We start from the raw sequence: 20,697 nt of genomic DNA, 5'->3' as shown, positions 1-20,697 counted from the left end.
TAAAATTTATTTATAGCCTCTTCAACCATTTACATCTACAACTAGTAAGCATTCATTTCAAATATCACGAAGTCCATCACAGCAACATTCCACATTGAGTGGTAATTTTATTTTTATTTTAATGAGTAATAATTAAAATATTAATATTAATGTAGGTAAATATTACTAATTAATAAATTTTGAACGATTTTTATAATTTTATTTACTATAAAAAAAAGTACAGAATGTTGAAATAATTATACCTTTGAATTAAAACATGTTGATCAGGTTTATTAGAGTAATACTATTAGAATACATTTTATTTCACAATTTATCAACAAAAAAATTCAAAGTGATGGGGTTTATAATATTATGTTTGATATGCATAAAAATTTTAAATATTGAAACCAAAATAAACAAACTTACCCGTTCAAATAAAAAAAATTAAAGTCAATTATGCATTTTAACTGTCAATAAAATATTAAATGGAATTTAATAAATAATACAATTGTATTTATTACAATTAAAATATTATAATTTAGACAAGTTCAAAATGGCAAGAGCAAAATATGTGATTGACATGACTCGTCAGTCACCTGAAGAAAGTAAAAATTTAATATTACGATCAGATATTAATAAAACTATTTATCATCCAATTGTTGGTAAGCTTGGCATGATTTACTATGTAGTTGTATGGTCTATTGTAATATTAAATAGTATGTGTAGCATACATTAAAAGTAATATTATCCAATAAAAAATGTTTTTAATAATTTATGTCATAATATACATAACATAAATAACAACATAATTATAATTCTTAATTTTCCTTTTTATGTTATTTGTGTTAAGTGTTTTCTCCTTATTAATAACGGTTTTAAAAAAAATTAAGCTAAAATGTTTTATTTTAATGCACGTGTAAAATAAAAATACTAACTGTTTAAAAAAATATTTGGTTTTATCTTTTGTTTTATTTATTTTAGGATCTACTGCTAAAAGATCTTACATAAAAAAGAAAACAATACTCCCACCGAGAACACCTGAATCTTTTGGTTCTAATTATTCACATCATCACTCAGATACAGATCTACCCCCTAATATGTCTCATTCATTAAATCGCAGCATTTCATCTTTAAATGAATATAAAGTAAGTGGTCATGATAATCATACATTATTTAAAATACTTAAGTTATTATTACTAATATTGTTAATAGGATCATCAGATTGGTAGCTCAAGGCATTCTGTAGCTTCAAACAATAGTAGTAATACAAGCACTCCTCCAAGTCCAAATCGTGAGCATGGATCATCTAGTTACGATAGTTAATAGTTAAATGTAAAATACATGTTTTTTTATCAATATGATAGGTTTAACTATTACTTTAGGTATAATGTGTTATTTAATAATACTTTTGTTTACTAACACATAAATATATATAAATATATATATATTTTTTTTTTTTATTAAAATTATCGATGGATACATGAAAACACTAATAATTATTGTGCGATCAATTTTTTGAAAATATTAACTTGTGAAAACTAATGATGAAGTAACATTTAAGGATCTCTTTTTTCTTTCTATTTCTTTTTTTAGTTAGAATTTTGTGAATTTAATAAATTAATTATAAAAAAAAATTTAAACCCAATTTTTTATTTAATGTATTAAGTTCAAGTATTTATATTTAAAAAAGTAATGATTTTTTTATTATAGGCCATTATACAACAAACATGTTTCAAAAAGACAATAATATCAAGTTATAAATTTACAAAATAATTTTGAACATGAATGAAAAATGGTCAATTTCACTTAGCATTAATAATTATAGTTCTTAAATATTTTTAGAAATTAATGAGAGCCCAATCTAGATTCTATAAGAATAAGCATACAACATTTCACTATGTTCTAATATTAAACGATTCTGGTCATAAAATTCTATTTCATTGATTTTGCATTTATTTTTATTTTGTTTTAATTTGAAATGCTCATTTTAATTCTAGTCTTGCATTTTCTAGTTTCTAATCTTTTTTAAACTGTTATTTCTTTCATTCTGTTAATATTCATCATTAACACATTGATGGACGTAGCCATTTTGTTGACTACTCCCTCTGTATAAAACCAATATTACTGTAGCAATAAAGATTTTATTGATTTTTTTCAAATGGTTCATAAATGTCTTCTTTTATTAAATAATGTTCATTTTTATTAATAATTTGATGTTTAACCTTAAGTAAAGCTGCTAGATTGATATACAATTTTAAATTTATTCTTGTTGACTTCATTTTAAAAGAGTTGCTTGAGTTCTATGAGTAATTTATTGAGTTTGTAATCACATTCTAAATAATTTCAAAATTAACACGGTTTCCAAAAAGATGGTTAGGTTAGTCAACAATATATAAATATATTTTTTTATTTAATATGGAATATTTACATTTCATGATTAACTGAAACTAAGCAAATTGTTCTTTAGTGTAAAGCAACTGATCTAAAATTTAGCACTTGCTTTTTTTGTTTCAATGAGTCCAATTGTTATTTGATACATTTAAAATTTAAGTTTCATTCTATCACAGTAACAATAATGATAACTTGATCAATATTTTAAATAATATTTCCATCAATGTGTCATTTATACATACATTTAACTCTATTATCAAAATCCCAGTCAGATATTAAAATTAACAATTTTTATAAAGTATTGTAATTTTCTTAATGCTGTATGGGATACTCTTTTTAAATCTAACCAATTAGTTAATATTAATGACTTGTAGTATGCTTATAATTAATTAGTAATTATGATTACTTACAATTTAAATATTTAAATGATAAGTGTTCAAAGAATAATTTACTATGATATTTCATAAATCAACATGAATAAAAAAAGATTTAATTCACTACTAATACTAAACTATTAAAAATTAAAAGATTTTTTCTAAATAATAAAAAAAGTTATAGGGTAGTACTAATTTAAGATATATTTAAACTATGAAAAAATTATATTAAGTCTTTGTTATCTATGTAGATTATCTTGGAATTGATTTTGTGGTTTTTTTTTTTTGTAACAATGAATCAATTAATTGTGAAATAATCAGATAGTCTACAGTAATAATATGACATAATTTTGAGTAATTTAAAATTTTCAATAGAATGTTTGGCTTCTAATTGAATTTTTATTTGTATAATTGTATTACATGTGAATTATTTCTAATTTGAACACATTATATTTTAGTTATTTCATTAATGTGATATCTGTAACTTGTCTTAGTCTTACAAACATATAATATAATAAATTAGTGGCCAGCTGAATTAATTTGATGTTCTTAGTTTTAATATGACAATAAATATTACCAACATTATTAACCAATTTAAAAGCAAGAGCATTATATGTGTTTCTCTTAATGGAAATTTTTTTTAAAAAAATTTAAAGAGTAAAAGAATTTTTCAATTGTATTATTTTACATGCTAATAAATTTGCTTCAAAATTAAAATATTAAAATATCCTAGAAGTGAACAGATAAAATTATTATGTTTAAATTTGTTAATAGATTAATTTATTATAATATTAACTATGAACACAAAATGTAAACAGCTAAACTCAAATTTATTTTGTTGTATGTGTGTTAGATGGAAACATATAGATATCACATTGAAAATAATTATATTCAAAAATAAATAATTTATGGAACTATATTATTAGAAATGTTTAACCCCTTTAAACTTATGAACTTTGAACACTTGTCATTACAATAATTGTCATTTGTTGTAAAAATCGTCATTTTGCTCATTTATTTTAGTTATTATCTACGTGTAAAATCCAGTGAATGAACAAACGAATTTGTTTTTTTTGTACAAATTACTTGATAAATTTTTATTTTTAATTAAACTAATTATAATTTGAATGATCAGTTTATTAGTGTCTTTCTGATTTTTTTTTTAGTAGCATTATTTTTTTTATGCATTTGTTGAACATTCTTTACTATATACTTAAAATTGATAATTTTACAAAGTTTTTTTTGTTTAACTTATCATATTATGCTGATTAATATTTTATTATACATTATATGTTTATCAAGTAAGATTAATAAGTTATAGTTTAATGTGGTTTTGTTCTTATGCTAAATTAATACTTATTAAATCATTTTATGTATTAATACATATTCAGAAAGACACTTAATTTGATCATATTTTGTGTACAGGGTTATTTATTAACTACATTGTTAAGAAAAACTAATTATCTAATTGGAAAAAAATATTTTTGAAACTGTGTAACACCATTTTAAAATTGAAGTTAACAAATACTATTTATTAAGCTATACATTTTTTTTAAAAATTAATTTACAGTATAACTGATTATTGGGTGACACATTTAATCATTTATAATAATTGGTACTCATGCTGTAAGCTACTTACCGCTACATAACAAGTGTAGTAGGTTACCTACCTAACCTACCAAAAACCTAATTGTATTTAATTAATTGAAATTTATCTAACTAAAACTTACTTTATGTAACGCTGATGAGTGATGATCATCATTGTCAATTATTTTATAATATTGTTGTGTGCTATAAGTTACTTTTCTCAGAAAACTTCTAATAAAACATGTTGCATATTAATGGACTACTACAATTTTTTACCAGTTATTATGATGGCTATTTTATTATAATTTTGGAAAACTGTTATGTATTATTTATCTTAATAGCTCAAATGTAATTCCCACAATAAAATTAAATGAAATAAAAATAACTACCATAGGTAGTATAATATACTCATATAGGTTTTTGGTAGATAGCATTTTACGTTACCTAGCATACTGTATGAGTACCTAATAATTTTTCTTAATTCCAGGAAATGTATAACTACATAATAAATGTATACACAGTAATTTCATTAATTGTATTCCTACATCCCCATGCTGCCCCATGTCTATTGTAAAAATATGATACAACTTTTTAAAAGAATGTTAAGAGTACTATTAAAAAAAAAAAAAAAAACAATTTTTTCACTTTATAAGAAAAAAAATCAAATGAACTAGGCCCTTTAAGAGAAAACCTCTATCACATCTTATTATAAAAATAAATTGTTTTTTTTTCATTTGCTATAAAAATTGATAAATTAAATTGATTGGCTAAAATTTCTTAAAAATTTAGTACCTTTGAAAACCCTCCAGTAATTTAGATAACACTTGTCTAAATTCATCCAAATTATCAATGTTCTACTGTAGCTTATTAGCAATTATGAACTTTTTCATTCATGAACTTCAGTTACTATCTATATTATTGAATTTTATAGAGCTCACGAATAGAATAATTAAATATATAATATGCTTAATTTTGATTGTTAAACCTTATATAGTAATTATGTTCTGATATCATATTTTATTCTGTTTATTTTTGTATTGTTGTTACAAATTTTCTTTTTCAATCTAAAACTTAACTTTAAGTTTAATTTAACTATAATAATTTACTGAATCATCTTTAAAATAAAAATAAAAAATTGTAAAACAATAAAAAATAATAAATAAATGAAATTAGAATAAAGAAAACCATAAGTGTTAATATCTGATGCTAAAGTACATTGTATAAAACATGTACAGTGTACATCATTATAATATGGTTTTTATAACTGATACAGATACATTTTGTGATAGAATTTACTATGTGCCCTTTACACACAAAAATTTTTTAGATAAGCTTAATCAAAATATAGAAGTAAATAAAATTTCTTATACAATATTTGTAGACATTAATAGTAATAACATTGATAAATCAGTTTTGTATTAAAATAGTATTTAACTATCCATACTCAAATGTTTGCAGATAATTTATATACATATAATTAAATTTATTTATATTTTAATCTTAAGTTGGATTTATTCTAATTGAAAACTAACACATTGACAATAACATTTTCGTATTAATTATTATTGTGCAATTTATTTGCATATTTTATTTATACATATTTTATAAGTGTAACTCGATTTGATGAATTGACATTTGTTTAGAAGTTTTCAATTTCTACTTTTTCACAATTCTAGTCTTAAAAACCATTTAAATTACTGTACAAAATAATATTACCTAAGATTTTGTCGTGGTTTGGGTTTATGATTTAACAATTGTTATTAATATATGATTTTAATAAATCAAGTATTTTATATCATTAAATTAGTATTACTAATATTGAAATTAATTAGTTTATACATTGATACTATTATATGCTCGTTAATAATTTAGTCTTAGATCAATTATTTTAATAAAATGTTTTATTACTAGAAATATCCTAATATTAATTATATTTGTGAATATAAAATATATTATGAATAAAACATACTAAAACATTTTGTTTACTTTTTTGTCGAAAGTTCATAGAATTTTAACAATAGGTAACTAATCTATAACTGATTCATTTATACACTACTAAATAAAATCTATTGATTTAACTTTTGATAAAAGCCTTCAATTTTGTGATTATTATTGTGTGAATTCTATAAACTTATAAGTACTAATTAGTGTAATTAGGAGGGTGTTAAACCAATTCATAGCACCAGTAAAAATTACTGCTAAAAATAGTATATGAAAATAAGCTGTAATAATAAATGAGTAAATTATATTTTTATTTTTATTTATTATTTGCTTATAAACCAAGTGTACTTATACCAATACAATTTAGACGTGGAAAAATGATCCATTTATTTTGTAATAGTTGTCATAAGTTATAATAATTTATTTTAATAAATATATAATACAACTACATTTTTTTATTTTAGTGAATCAATTTTTTTATGGTATAAACATTTTATAGAGATAACTGATGAGATTGTCTCCTGAGAATACATATTGATATCATTAGAAAAAATAAATATAAGAATGTGTGAATTAGTTTAGAACTTTTTTGAATGACGCTACCTATACGACAGTTTACATTTTTAATTTCCCAAAGAGAATATAATATATTATATATTAATATATACATTGGATTATGCTTAATGTGGAGACGTTGAGACTAGCCCTTTTTTGCCTTGCACATTAAGCAGTTGACCATAAAAACAGATATTAGATCAAAAACACAAACATTTATAATGTATATAATATCAGAAAAAGTTTTTATTTTTAGTTTCAATTTTCATCTCAAAACAATTGAAATAATTTCCATTTTTCAGTATCATTTAACTATAGTGAAATATTATTTTATACATAATATAATGATTTTAGATATTTAAAAAAATAAATACCATATTTTACATAATAAAAACAGTGAAAATACAAACCAACAATTTAGTTTTGTTAACTATTCATTCAATATTTATTTCACACATTTGAAATTGTTTCCATTCATTTTTCAGTATTATTGAACTATAGAAAAATATTATTTTGTACAAAATATGACCATTTTTTAAAAAATTAACCTTTTTTTTATATAATAATAACAATAAAAATACAAACCAACAATATATTATTGTTAATAAGTCATTCAATTTTCATCTCATACCATTGAAATTGTTTCCTTTAGTAACAAAATATAATTTAACCATAGTAAAATATAACTTTGTACATAATATGTCCATTTTAAGTATTTTTTTTAATAAATACCATATTTATATAATACAAATACTGAAAATACAATCCAGCAATTTAGTTTTGTTAACTGCTCATCCAATTTTCATCTCACATAATTGAAATTATTGCTATTAATTTCAGAGTATCATTTAACCATTATATAACATTACTTTATTCGTAATATATCCTTTTTAGATATTTTAAATAATTATTACCTTTTCTTATAATATAATCTCTAACAAAAACAAAATGGTGAAAAAAGGCTAAGTTCTATACTATTCCCTCCCAAAAAAGTTAGCCAATCAAAGTAGCGAAATCTACATTGTGGCCAAGTTTGCTATTCTTCAATTCATAACTTCACTAGTTCACTGCACTCCTACATTAAAGAACAACACTCCTCCTTTATTTGTATTGTTTAAAATTTTTCCAGTTTCTAAATGGGGCATAAACTAGACTATCCGCAATGTAGATACCACTTCTATAATTTGCTGTCTTTTTTGAGAAGAAATCTAAACTTTTATCTTTTTTCTGAGTTTTCTTCTCCCCATTGCCCACGTAAGTCATAAGTGAGTACATTCAATAATGATGTTTTATGTTTCATTCATAAGTTAGTACATTCAATAATGATGTTTCATTCAGAAAATGGCCAAGTGTTAAACAATACAAATAAAAGAGGAGTGTTGGCCTTTTTTCACCGTTTGGTTTTTGTTGGAGTTATCATTTATTTTTGCGGGCTTCAGCATCGTGGACGAAGTGTTTTTTTGCGATTAAAATACGGTCGTGGCTATTTCGGTAACTCCTTCTTTGTATTTTACAAAATAATGATAATGCAGTGATAATAGTTCCATTCAATTCATAAAAGTATCTACAATTTTTCATCTATGTTTTCTTATGACGTTATCACGTAAAATTTTCGTCCATAAACCGACGAATATTATTAACATAATATTCTGTACTTAAATAATTATATTATATTTTGTATTTATATAATATAAATTTAACATTATAATGTTATATAAATATATATTTAAGTCAACTACAAACAATTTCTTATTACCATATTGATATTGTAACGCTATTTGAAAAAAAACATTTATGCTTGCCAAGCGCGCCACTTCACACGTTTAGAAAAACACTCTCTTAAGCGGCATTGATTTTGAAAAAATTTCAATTTTTAGATTTTTCCCTTTAGTTACACTGTAAAACCTACCTTTGTATCAAATTTCACGTTTCTATCTATACGGGAAGTGTCTTATAATTTTGATGATTAGTGAGTGAGTCAGTCAGTAACAATATTACAAATTTTGACATCCTCCCATTTTGGAATGACACAATATTAAGGGCTCATATTCTTACAACGTCTTAAGCTACTTAAGATTAATTTGTGTTTTAAATTTCAAAAATTTATCTTAAGAGGAAGCAGATATACATGTATTTGGGTTAGAAAAACTGAGCGAATTTGTTCGTGTAAAGATACACTGTCATTGCTGGAACTTGGCCTGGCGCACTACCGTGCGCTCAGATAATAGTGCAAATACAGACTAACAGCATAGGCGCCCGGAAGGTTAGGTTATAAGCATTTGCCCCCCCCCCCCCCCGTGGCTTTTCAAAAATATTTTTTAAATTGAATGTTTACAGATAAATTACTATTTATTATATAACAAATCCTAACATTGCCCCTTTCTAAAAAAAATAGTCTTTATGACTAACAGTTTAGTTTTGTTAATAACTCATTCAATTTTCATCTCACAAACTTTAGAAAGAACTTTTTTGAATGACACAACATATACAGCAGTTTACATTTTTAATATCCCAATCAGAATATATACACTGGATTATGCTTATTGTGGACATGTTTGGGGGAGGGATATTTTAGTTCCTGGTAATACACCCTTCTATTTTCCCATTACTGTATTGAAATTTTTATAAAACTTTTTGTTAGATAAACGAAACAGACTGAACTTGGGTAAATAAAATATTTCATGTAACTAGATCATAATTCATAACATTTCTTAAAATACGGTTTACCTAAAATGGTGATGCAATTTGTATTAAAATTAATCAAAAAATGTGGTTTTAAACTATAGGTAAGTGTACTAAAATTTCTAAATTTTAATTAGAAATGTTTTCTATAGAACCACTTTTGAACTGAAATAAACATCCTTTCAAGTTCAATTTAATTCAAAATTTGAACCATTCATTTAAAATTCAATAAAATTCAAAAATATATTTCCTTTTTTAAAACGATTCACTACATAGTTAAATAAGTATCTATGTTCCAAGTTTTAAAAATATTAGCTTCAAAAACTATTTTTAGTGTTGAATATTTGTATTTTCTAAGACATTTTCTTGATAAGTGTTAAAATGTCAAGTCTCCGGAGTTTGGATTATTATTTTTGGAGTTACGACTAAATAAATTATTTAACATAAAAATATCAATAAACAAATTGTAGAATTAGGTAAATTTACCGTTTTTAGTCTAAATTTAATAGTTATAATCAGTGCCGTAACTAGAGGTTGGTGACATGAGTGCTTGCCAAGGGCGCAGTAAAGAAAGGGACGAATTTGAGTTAAATAAAAATTGGTTTTTTTTTGTAACTTTTTTTCTCATAAATTATTTAAAATTTTATTAAAATCAAGCGTAAATGTGTAATCCATAAACATTACATACTGGATTGCGCTTGGCCCTTGATAATGTTTATTTATTAGTGTTTACTACTTATACATTTATATTATATATTGATATACATAATTTATTTTTGGGTGTATGAAATGTATATTTATATCGGCACGAATGACGAACGGCTATAATAATGATTAGGTACCACAAACGACAAACGTCTCCATGTATGAGTATGATAACATTTTTTGGAACAGTTAAAAGAATTTTCACGTTTTTTTCTAGTTCCATGGCTAGGTGGGATAAATTAACAACTTTAATGACGTTGAAAGCGCACTGTGAAACACGGTGTTCAATGTTCATAAAAAAAGCGTGCGGTTTCAGCACTCTGTAAATACATAATAGATATTATATTTATATAGTTTTGCAAAATATTTCAAACAATTCTAGCTGTATAATGAAGAAACAGTATCAGGAGCTTGTGTTCTTTTAAATCAAATTATCACTGATAATTAATTAACAGCATCACTAAAAAAAAAAATTCCAATTTTTCCAATTTAATTTTTTCTAAAGATATTGACTTTTAGTTAGATATGAAGTTTACAAGGTTTAAATGAACATAATTTAAAATTTCAATACCTACTAACTATACATTTTATATAGGTACTCAATTTTGTGAAGTGACGCCGCTATATTTTATTTTACTTTACTTGACTTAGTGCAGCAGTTCTAAAACTTTTTTTCGTAGAGCTCTTATAAATGCTAAAAAAAATTTACTGAGCCCCAAAAACTTGAAATACGAATTTTACAACTAATAAAAAATTATGGATCAGTAAATTGCTAATATACAAACTTTATACAATATAAATGTAACCTGTTACAATTTAACAAATAATAATATCTGTACTTAATTCAGAGATGTACCTACCTACCCGCGGAGCTCCTAGATTAGTCTCGCGAAGCACAGTTTGAGTATCGCTGGATATAAAAACAATTTTTATTTTTTTTAAGTATTCAATAAGTATTCAAGATTTCAAGTTACTCTACGCCCAAAACAAGCGATCGCCGACATCGGATAGAATGAATGTAATTTTTGGTACATTTCTGTTATACGAGACTACCTCCGTTATTGCGACTACCGTGCTTGTTTTGTGAAAAATTACATTACTGTTACTAAGACTTCCAAAATTTGTACACTTTCCTATTATCACAGGCTATCTTATTTGTATTTACATAATATCAACCTATATGTAGTATGTACGTCGTACATGCGGGCGCGACGTTCTCTTAATTTTTTTTTTTTTTTTGTTATCTGTTGCTGTTGTGGGGATAGCCACATTTGAATTATATATTTTTATAAAAATACAAATAAAGAAAAGATTTAAATACTCAGCAATCATTTGTAATATATTTTTTAAGGCGCACGCCACAGGTAAAAATGGTAATCCCACAAATAAAATAATAAATATATATCATTATTATAAAAAATTTTGTACAGGTAGGTAGCTAAGAGTTAAAAATTTAATACTAGAATTTTCGTTGGCTTACAATTACTTTAAAATAATCGAGAAAGTTGGCCAATTAAAAAAAAATATCCTTAGTTTACCTAAATTTTTACGAAATCCAAAATTCACTCGTAAATTAACAATTTACTACCAAATAATTTTAGAGTTTTGTTATAGTGAAAAATGATTAGTCGTAGAAACTTGAAACATACATCAGTTGTTTAAATTAGCATTTTCTGTACTTACATGCTTTAATTTTGGGGTATTCACTATTCAGGTTATTAAATATAAATTACGTTTTTTACCACCCACTGAAAAATATATCCTAGGCTGACAAAATCTTCGTTCAGAACCGTTTTTCGTATACAATGTTACCTATCATTGGATTCAAATTTAATACATAGCGACCAAATATACAGCAGAGCGTCACTCACTTGATTCCAACACTATATTTATTATTATTCCATTTTTTAGTTTTAAAAGTTTTTTTAAAATATTTTATTTATATATTGTCAAATTATTAGATTAATAAATATCAATAAATAAACTCATAATTATATATTTATACGATGTATTTACGATGTTAAAACTGCAGCACATGGATATCGTTCAGCTAATTTTATTATGGTAGTGAGTAGTGACGGCAACGGAGGTAGTCTTGGGTGGAAGTCGCGAAAATTACCGTAGTTTCGTATAAGAGGAAAGTATCATTTTGGTACCTAGTCTTGGATAACAGTATTGTTATGTTGTCAAAAAACAAGGTGGTCTCGTATAATAGGAAAGTACGCAATATTTGACCAAAAACACTAAGAGGTACAGACATTTTACAAAAGAGAATAATGTAGTGGATATCCGTCGAAAAAATAGCGATTAAGTGAATTCGTTTTGTTGAGAAATTTAAAGTGATCGATCGTGGGTTAATTTAAAAGCATAAACGTGTAACATAAATTCAAATGTAATCTACATAATATTTTATATCGCTATTACCTTCAAACTCGGGCATACCGGGATGTTTTAGATATCATTAATGTAATAGTTTTACTCAGATTTTATGTTTAAGAATCACAGTGGCACGGTACAAACATTTATGATACACTTAACTTTATTTTTAATAATATATTATTTATACTATGTTTAAATAATACAAGTACCTAATTAATAATACCTATATGGATGTTAAAAATTATTTTAATAAAATATTCATCAGAATTGGGCGGTTAACAGCGTTTAATTTGCTTATCATAATATGTATTATCATGCGTACGGTATAAACGTAATAAAAGCTCGGCCTTGGATTTAGATCTTATGTCGAGTTCTCGCTACCGTCGTGTAGATTTTTGTAAATAGAGTGTTACCAACATTTTGTTACTTACGTCGTACGTGTTTTAATACGAAATACGATAGTCGACATCTCTTAGTGCTCCCTAAATATTATTTTGTTCGAGTGTGTAATTCTCCTAATTTTGGGATAAAATCACATTGGATAGTTATTAAATACAAATTGTTTAATTTTTCTTGTTATTTAGTAAGAAAATACTTGCTCAATAAGTGATAATCATAATAATTATTATCATCATAAATTATGTTATTTTAAAATTGATATTCAGAGAATTCTTATAGACGTCATGGAGTTATAGCGGATCCGAAGTATTGTCCCGTCATAGATAATATTATATTAATGAGCCACGAGAATTTACCACTCGAGAACTAACACTTTAATTGTGTAAAGTTACAAGTGATCTTACAGGTAAGTCGTTTACTAATCATAAGTTCATAATTATTTATTATTATTGTATTACGTACAGAAACCACGGGTTTTAATAATAATAATAATCCATGTCAGAAACGTCTAAGCAAAATATAACGTTTATAGTTTATAATTTGTTATCATCGTGAAATGTAAATAGTGATTAAACCCGTTGCTGAAGCGAGAGCATCATGTAAAAGCAGTCTGTCTCTAGTCCACATTTCGGACCATGGCCCCTTATATTGTTGATATAGGACCATGAACTAAGATTAATTTAAACTTAGATCTTTAATCTTAAACTTAAATTAATCTTAGTTCATGTATAGGACTGGCCTATTCGTGTTTCTATTACTATCTACGTGTTCTACATTTTTTTTCTTATCTATTGAAAGAGGAGCAACGCCCGTGGGCGTACGCAACATTTTGTCATATTTTAAAGCAGCTGACTGCTGACGTCACATGATGTACGAAACGAGATGTTTGTTGTAGACAAAGCAAGACGGGTGGTCGGGTACCCGTGCGACCATTTTGGATTTTGGCGTCCATCGACCGCGATTCTAACCGTTCGATTGTTCGATTTACTTTATTCGATAGACGTATCCGTGTATAATATTATAGGAAAGTCTTACGATATTTACACGACTAGAATCGAATGAACGATAGTTAGATACTAGATAGGAAGCCGATGACGGACCACGGACCACAGGCGTCGGTATTTCGGCAATGAAATATGGATCACTTACGAGTTAAACAACTAGTTATTAATACGTAGTGAATTTTAATTTTTATGTGAGTAAATGTGTTTTGATTAATATTTCTTGACGTTACATTTGAATCCGGTGTGATCACGACGTTATACATTGTTTTCTACTGTTCGATTATCCATCATCAGCTTGGTAATTATTATTAATATATATGTATATATTTTTGTTTATCCGTTGTCGCAATTTGTAGTGTGAAGACCACTTACAATACTCGTAATTATAAATGTCATTATACGCTTTGTATCATCAATATTCCATTCTTTAGACTTGTATTTATCTAAGGAGCCATGGTCATAACATCTATCATTATTGTACACTGTTTTACGTGTTCGTTTGTTTTTAATTCACTTTGCGATGTGCAGTATGCATATTATTGTCCATTGTTTTAATTGACAAGGCTTGTTGGGATTTTTGTAAATTATTTGATCGGCGATGTCAGTAGTATAGTGTACAGACTATGTGATATACGGTTCAACCATTTTGCGGTCGATACAATTCCTAGGTGAATTGTCATGTTTCTTGTAATTAAATGTTTTGTTTTTATTTGTGTCATTGAATATAATTTATTTCATATTATTTTATTCTTTAAATAATAAAAATTAATGTTGTTCTTAAATTAATAAGTATATATTATAGTAAAATGTATGGCAGTATTAAAAAAATATTAGGTACCTATTCTTTTAATAAATATTGGCTAGGTATAAATCTACTCTATCAGACACACTTTTGTTAAATTCTTAGTGTACATAGTATATTTGTGCATTTAGTAAACATATATGATATATTTATTAAATATTAAACTGGATTTTATTACAAATAAAATATATATATATTATTTTATTTTACTTTACTGCATTTTACTTTAACTATAGTTTATTGACAAAATATATTTTATATTTTAAAAAATCAGAATATGAAATAAAAATTTTATGTTATCATTCAAAAAGTATAACACTTAAACAACTAAAACAATAAAAAAAATTATTTTGACTGGAAATTATATAGATGAAAATATTTTCAAAAAAATTAATAGATTTTGAAGTAATGAGTATTGTTTGACAAATGAATCTTCCTATATATTTTTTAAGTAAGTCCTAAATTGAAAAAAATAATAAATAACCTTATTCAAAATACACAACACTGAGCATCATCTCCAAAATATATCCTCAAGTCCTTAGTAAAAATAGATATGATACTATAAATGTTATTGAAAACTATGCACTTATAAATTATTTTTTAAGGAAAATAATTAAGTATACCTAGTGTTATTAGTTGAAGAGTAAAATATGTAACACAATTTACTATATTTTTTTGTGATATTTATATAATATTATGTTAAAAAAAAATATGTATCACCATTAATTATATATTATAACGGGAGTGGTCAAACTACGACTGGCATCATAGACTATTGTGGCTTGTATCTTATCATAATATTTTTATATAAAAAAATTTTTATATGAATTTATGTATTTAAAAAAGTATAATATATTATTAAAGTACAATTTATAGGAAAAACTTACAAAAAAATAGTGTTCTTGATATAGGTAATATTTAAATATGTATTTTTTAAATTTTTAATTATTAATTATTTTCTTATTTGTTATATATAATTATATAATAATATAAACTTTTTTTCCATTTCGGCTCTTCGTTATTTATTAATATATTGGGTGGAGTCTTTTCTGGCTGGCCACCCCTCATATATAATAATAATATATAATCAATGATATTGGACATGTGGTATGGCTTTCACTATATTGTATATTACTTTGACTCAATTTTTTAATATATTACAAAAATTAAACGCATGTATTACTTCAACAACAGGATATGTAATATTGAAAAATATTATTTATATTTTGTTAAAATAATTTTAAGTATAATATTATTTTCAAAAGTATTAATAAAAAAAAAAAATATTATAATTTAGTTAAACATAGTGAAAGGAATGAATTATATTTTTAAATTAAAATTATTTTTACTACTCAGTTAGACTTGTGAGAAGCAACAAGTTTATCTGTTTTGTTTTGATTTCTAATGAAAAAATCAATTTTAATTGTTAATTTTTTTTTAAATACTATTCATTTTTCTTTTTTTTTTTATTTAAAAAAAGTTAATTCTTTGTTTCTTCTTTTAATATAAAATTACAATTTTTAAGTTTTTGAATAAATTGGCTTTTTAATGGCATTAATCTTTATCTTTTTAGGGTTTTTCTGTGTTGAATTATATATAATTCATTTTTAAATAACAAAAAAAATATATATATCACACCAAGTAATTAGTTTTGTGTTAGTTGTAAATCTGGATTTTTAATTGATTAGATTAGATAAATTATGTATATGATGAATCGCTAAAATTATAGGTAACTATCAAATATTTATTTACAATAGAATTGTCTATCAACCATGTAATGAATTACATTGTTTGGTGCTTACATAGGAAACTTTAAGTTCTTTAACTATAAATGATTCTTAATTTTTTTCAAATGTTACAACTAGTTTTTTATTTATATACCCATACTATACATGTTATATTACACACACATTTAAAAGTTGTTTGTAAAATCAGTATAAACATTAAACATATGATAATTTATTAAGTCCTATTAATAAATATTTTTTTATTCTTATGTTTTAGAAAATTAATTTTAAAGAAATACTGTGATACTAAAATGGAGTATTATTCCACTGGCCTAACTAATAAAAGTAGATCTAATAAGAAATCTAATTCTGGATATGATACAAATGATGAAGATGAAGACAATGATGATGATGATGATGATGATGATGATGATGATGATGATGATGATTGTGTTGCTGTTGATAAAGGAGGGAAACAAACATTACCTGCCTGTATAAGACTATTAGCAGGAAATATATGTGCTATAGATGATGAACCATGGACAGTTGAAGAAAGTGATGACTTCAGGGAAGATAATTCAGATAATCCACAAATTTTATCTCAAAAAACAGTTGGTAATAAGCAAAATCAAAAATCTAGTTCTGCAATTTCAAAAACATTTCCCTGTGTTAAAGAAACAGAAGAACAATTACATCTAAAAAATAATCATGTTGAAATGTTCATCAATTCTGAACTAGGTAAAATATTTGAAAATATTTTTGATTCAGATAATGCCTTAAATATAGAACAATTACAAGTAGAGGAGAAATCTGAATTGAGTAAAAAGTTAATTGTTGATGAAAATATAAATAATGAACTGGCCTTGAATGAAAGCAATAACACTACAAGGAATGCTATTGATATTGCTGGTATATCTTGCTCTACATCTTTACCTGTCCTACCTGGTCCTTCATATTCGACTGACCTACCTGGTCCCTCACATTTGACAGACATACCTGGGCCTTCATACTCAACCAAGCTACCTGGTACCTCATACTCAACTGAGCTACCTGGTACCTCATACTTAACTGAGATACCTGGTACCTCATACTCAACTGAGCTACCTGGTACCTCATACTCAACTGAGCTACCTGGTACCTCATACTCAACTGAGCTACCTGGTACCTCATACTCAACTGAGATACCTGGTACCTCATACTCAACTGAGATACCTGGTACCTCCTACTCAACTGAGCTACTTGGTCCCTCACATTCGACAGACACACCTGGACCTTCATACTCGACTGACTTATCTGGTCCTTCTTGCTCTACATTTTTATGTGATCCTTCAGGTTCAAATGATTCAAATATAAAAAAAGACAATGAAATGGAAAATTTAATAAATAAAATTTACAATGATTTTTTTAGAACTATAGAAACATCAAAAACTAATACTGATACAAATCAAGATTGTTCAAAATTCCCAAAATTAAATGTTAACAATGAAAATGACGGGAATTTTGAATGTTTTCAGGAAGATCCCGATATTGTTAACCCTGAAATTATGTATAATATTGATCTTAATGAACATTACAAATATATGGATCTATTAGTTCAAAAAATTGAAAATGCAACTACTAAACAAGCAAAACAAACAGTATTAAATGAATGTATGCAGCTTATGCCAATTCCTCAAACTGAACCAGAGCCCCAAGTATTTACTAAAGAGGAACGTTTAAAATTTGCAAGAGGCATTTGTGAATGGGAGTATAAAATTGATCGTGATGATTGGGATAAAATAATGTTCAAACGTGCAGTTATATTTACAGCTCATGCTGGATTTGATGAATCGAATGAAGAAAGCTTGCAAGTGTTATCTGATATAATTATTCATTATATAAAAGAGATTGCCATTATAATGAAAAAGAATTTTGATATCCAAATTAAAAGCTCTTGTCCAGACGAAATTGATCCAATTAATAATTGTCTTCAAGAGGTAAGTTATGATCATAATTATAGATGTTATTTTAAATAGATAATAGATTAATACATCTCAAAAGCTTAACTACAAATTTAAATTAAAATAGTTATTATACTATGAAGATAAATTGTGTATATTGGACTTCTTATATTTAAAATTGTAAATTCTATCCAAAATAATAAATATTATAAACTATTTTAAGAAATAATAATTTGATATAAGTATAAATATCACTTCACTTATTTTTTAAACACACAACACTTGGAATTTTCATTAATACTTTATTTTTATGTTATTTAAAAATGATAAATTTTTATAATTATTTTAGATTATTTTCTTAAAATGAATTATTGTTTAAAAACAAAACAGTGTTGTATTATTATATTTTAATTTATTTAATGTTAATCTATTATTCATGGTTTTATAAAACTTAAGTACAATATTAAAATTTAAATGAATTGTAATAGTATTTAATATAATAAAATACTTAATCACTTGTTTCAGATTGGTATGAAAGGTGGTTTAAGAGAACTGATCCAACATTATAATGATGATATATTTGGTAGACGTAAAGCAGTAATGAATAAATGTAAAGAATTGCAAAAGATTATTGACAAGTTTGTTGAACAAGCCAAAAATTCACTTTACGATAAGACTGATGAAGAAAACTTAACAAATAAAGAAATTATTAGCGAAGAGATTTCGATAGATGAAGAAAACAAAACTGAAGCTGAAGCAAAATCATCTGCAGAAGGAAATACTATTATTCAGCAAAATGTTGAACATCTAGATGATTGACAGTACAATTTATTAAGTTAATTTTATTGAATAAATTAAATCAATATTTTATAAAATCATAGTAAGTAAAATATTATATTAAATTATATAATGACATTTTTACAAAAAGATTTTTTATTTATTTATTTTTTTATAATTGAAGAGTTTTCAAGGTTCAATTATTTATTTTACAGAATTTTTATCATATTTTTCTCAGTATTCTGTATAGATAATCTGAAGGTGGTGTAAATGTTATTTATTAGTTACTAGTTAGTAAAATACAATTTTAAAAATATTTTAATTAAACTGAATTTGTAAGTTAAAATACTTATTTTAATTAATGTTTTATGATATGTTACAAAAATCTTTTTGAAAATTAATATATTAACCAAAAAACATAATTTAAAATAAAAAAAAATAATATAATTTTTTCTTATGAGTTAATTTCTCATGTTCAATTATTTTTAATAATTACTAATGTGAACACAGATAACAAAAATATACTGGTTAATGTGAATAAGATTTTTAAATTTTTTTTTATTTAAACATTTAGTATGAATAAATAGTTAAATTTACTTTTATTACTAATAATATATATTAATTAGGTGCATTGAATAAAACAGTAGTTAATATAAATGCAAATTACATTTTTTTTTTTTTAAAGAGGACAAAACACAAAAAGTAAGTTTTTTAAATTGAAAGAATGTTTAGTTCTAAGAATAATAGTGTAGGTATAACGTTTCTACACACATTATTTAATAAATTATAACCAATTAAAAAAAGATGCATGTAGTCATTAGGCCAAGCTCAAGGTAGGATAAGATAGGTAGGCAATTGCCTACTTATCTTATATGTAAAAATGTTACTTCATACAATAATTTACTTACCTAGTATATTTTCTTATTTTCATTATACATATATGATGTGTTTTTATATACTGAAAACATTAGAGGAACCAACATTTTTCATAAGTGTTTAGTTTTTTTGAAATATTTAAAATTTTGTAAAAGTAAATTTTTGTTATGTTCGCGCCACTATAATTGCAGCAGTATGACATGGTGCGGTGGTGCATCGATTGGTAAAAAATAATAATAAAAATATCTTCTTTAATATTTTTATTAAAAAAAAAAAAACCAAACCTTTTATTGGGATTCTGGTACTTCTATAGTTTTTAACATATTTATATGAGAGACTGACTTTTACACACGTAAGTTGGGTGATTATGCCGAGCCCGGACCAATAACGCCAATTATCTAGATGTTCCAATTATTTCAATATCTCTTAAAAAAACATTTTTTTAGATAAGATTTTGACGAATTGCTTTTAATAATTTTTACTTCGAAGATTTAGCGTTTAATAATAATTTAAAGATAATGTTTTTTGTATTGTGTGCTTTTTAAGTTTTATAGAACATGGTTAGACTCAATACATCAA

At 24.7% G+C, this 20,697-nt stretch overlaps 2 protein-coding genes across 7 annotated transcripts in view; both read left to right on the top strand.

Annotated features, from left to right (window-relative positions):
* LOC114126610 (serine/threonine-protein kinase Genghis Khan) overlaps window positions 1-6,730 on the top strand; it is a 28,917-nt gene extending 22,187 nt beyond the window's left edge. The window contains exons 29-33 of one of the 4 annotated variants that reach the window (XM_027990594.2): window positions 17-101; window positions 522-641; window positions 961-1,124; window positions 1,192-1,311; window positions 1,690-6,730. In XM_027990594.2, the coding sequence (XP_027846395.1) occupies window positions 17-101; window positions 522-641; window positions 961-1,124; window positions 1,192-1,302 (480 nt within the window). In that variant the 3' untranslated portion in view covers window positions 1,303-1,311; window positions 1,690-6,730. Of the gene's footprint in view, window positions 1-16; window positions 102-521; window positions 642-960; window positions 1,125-1,191; window positions 1,649-1,689 lie in introns of those variants that run through there. The other 3 variants (XM_027990599.2, XM_027990598.2, XM_027990600.2) reach the window with 3 other exon arrangements.
* Window positions 6,731-12,904: 6,174 nt separating this feature from the next.
* Window positions 12,905-19,392, top strand: LOC114126442 (dentin sialophosphoprotein-like). 3 transcript variants are annotated; one of them, XM_050205955.1, is made up of 3 exons: window positions 12,905-13,398; window positions 16,803-18,501; window positions 18,991-19,392. In XM_050205955.1, exons 2-3 carry the CDS (start codon window positions 16,837-16,839, stop codon window positions 19,282-19,284), a joined length of 1,959 nt encoding a protein of 652 aa, XP_050061912.1. In that variant the 5' UTR covers window positions 12,905-13,398; window positions 16,803-16,836; the 3' UTR covers window positions 19,285-19,392. The 3 variants fall into 3 exon arrangements, with proteins under 3 accessions (XP_050061912.1, XP_050061911.1, XP_050061913.1); XM_050205954.1 differs by lacking the exon at window positions 12,905-13,398 and adding an exon at window positions 13,555-14,294; XM_050205956.1 differs by lacking the exon at window positions 12,905-13,398 and adding an exon at window positions 15,161-15,249.
* The last annotated feature ends 1,305 nt before the right edge of the window (window positions 19,393-20,697 follow it).

The sequence above is a fragment of the Aphis gossypii genome, chromosome X (assembly GCF_020184175.1).
Source record: "Aphis gossypii isolate Hap1 chromosome X, ASM2018417v2, whole genome shotgun sequence".
Lineage (NCBI taxonomy): Eukaryota > Metazoa > Arthropoda > Insecta > Hemiptera > Aphididae > Aphis > Aphis gossypii.
This window is presented reverse-complemented; position numbering and strand designations above follow the sequence as displayed.

What these genes read in the sequence shown, in the direction of transcription:
- LOC114126442 (XM_050205955.1), top strand. Translation starts at nt 16,837, where the DNA reads ATGGAGTATTATTCCACTGGCCTAACTAATAAAAGTAGATCTAATAAG. An exon ending in TTAATAATTGTCTTCAAGAG is followed by an intron (nt 18,502 to 18,990) that starts GTAAGTTATGAT and finishes CACTTGTTTCAG; the next exon opens with ATTGGTATGAAAGGTGGTTT.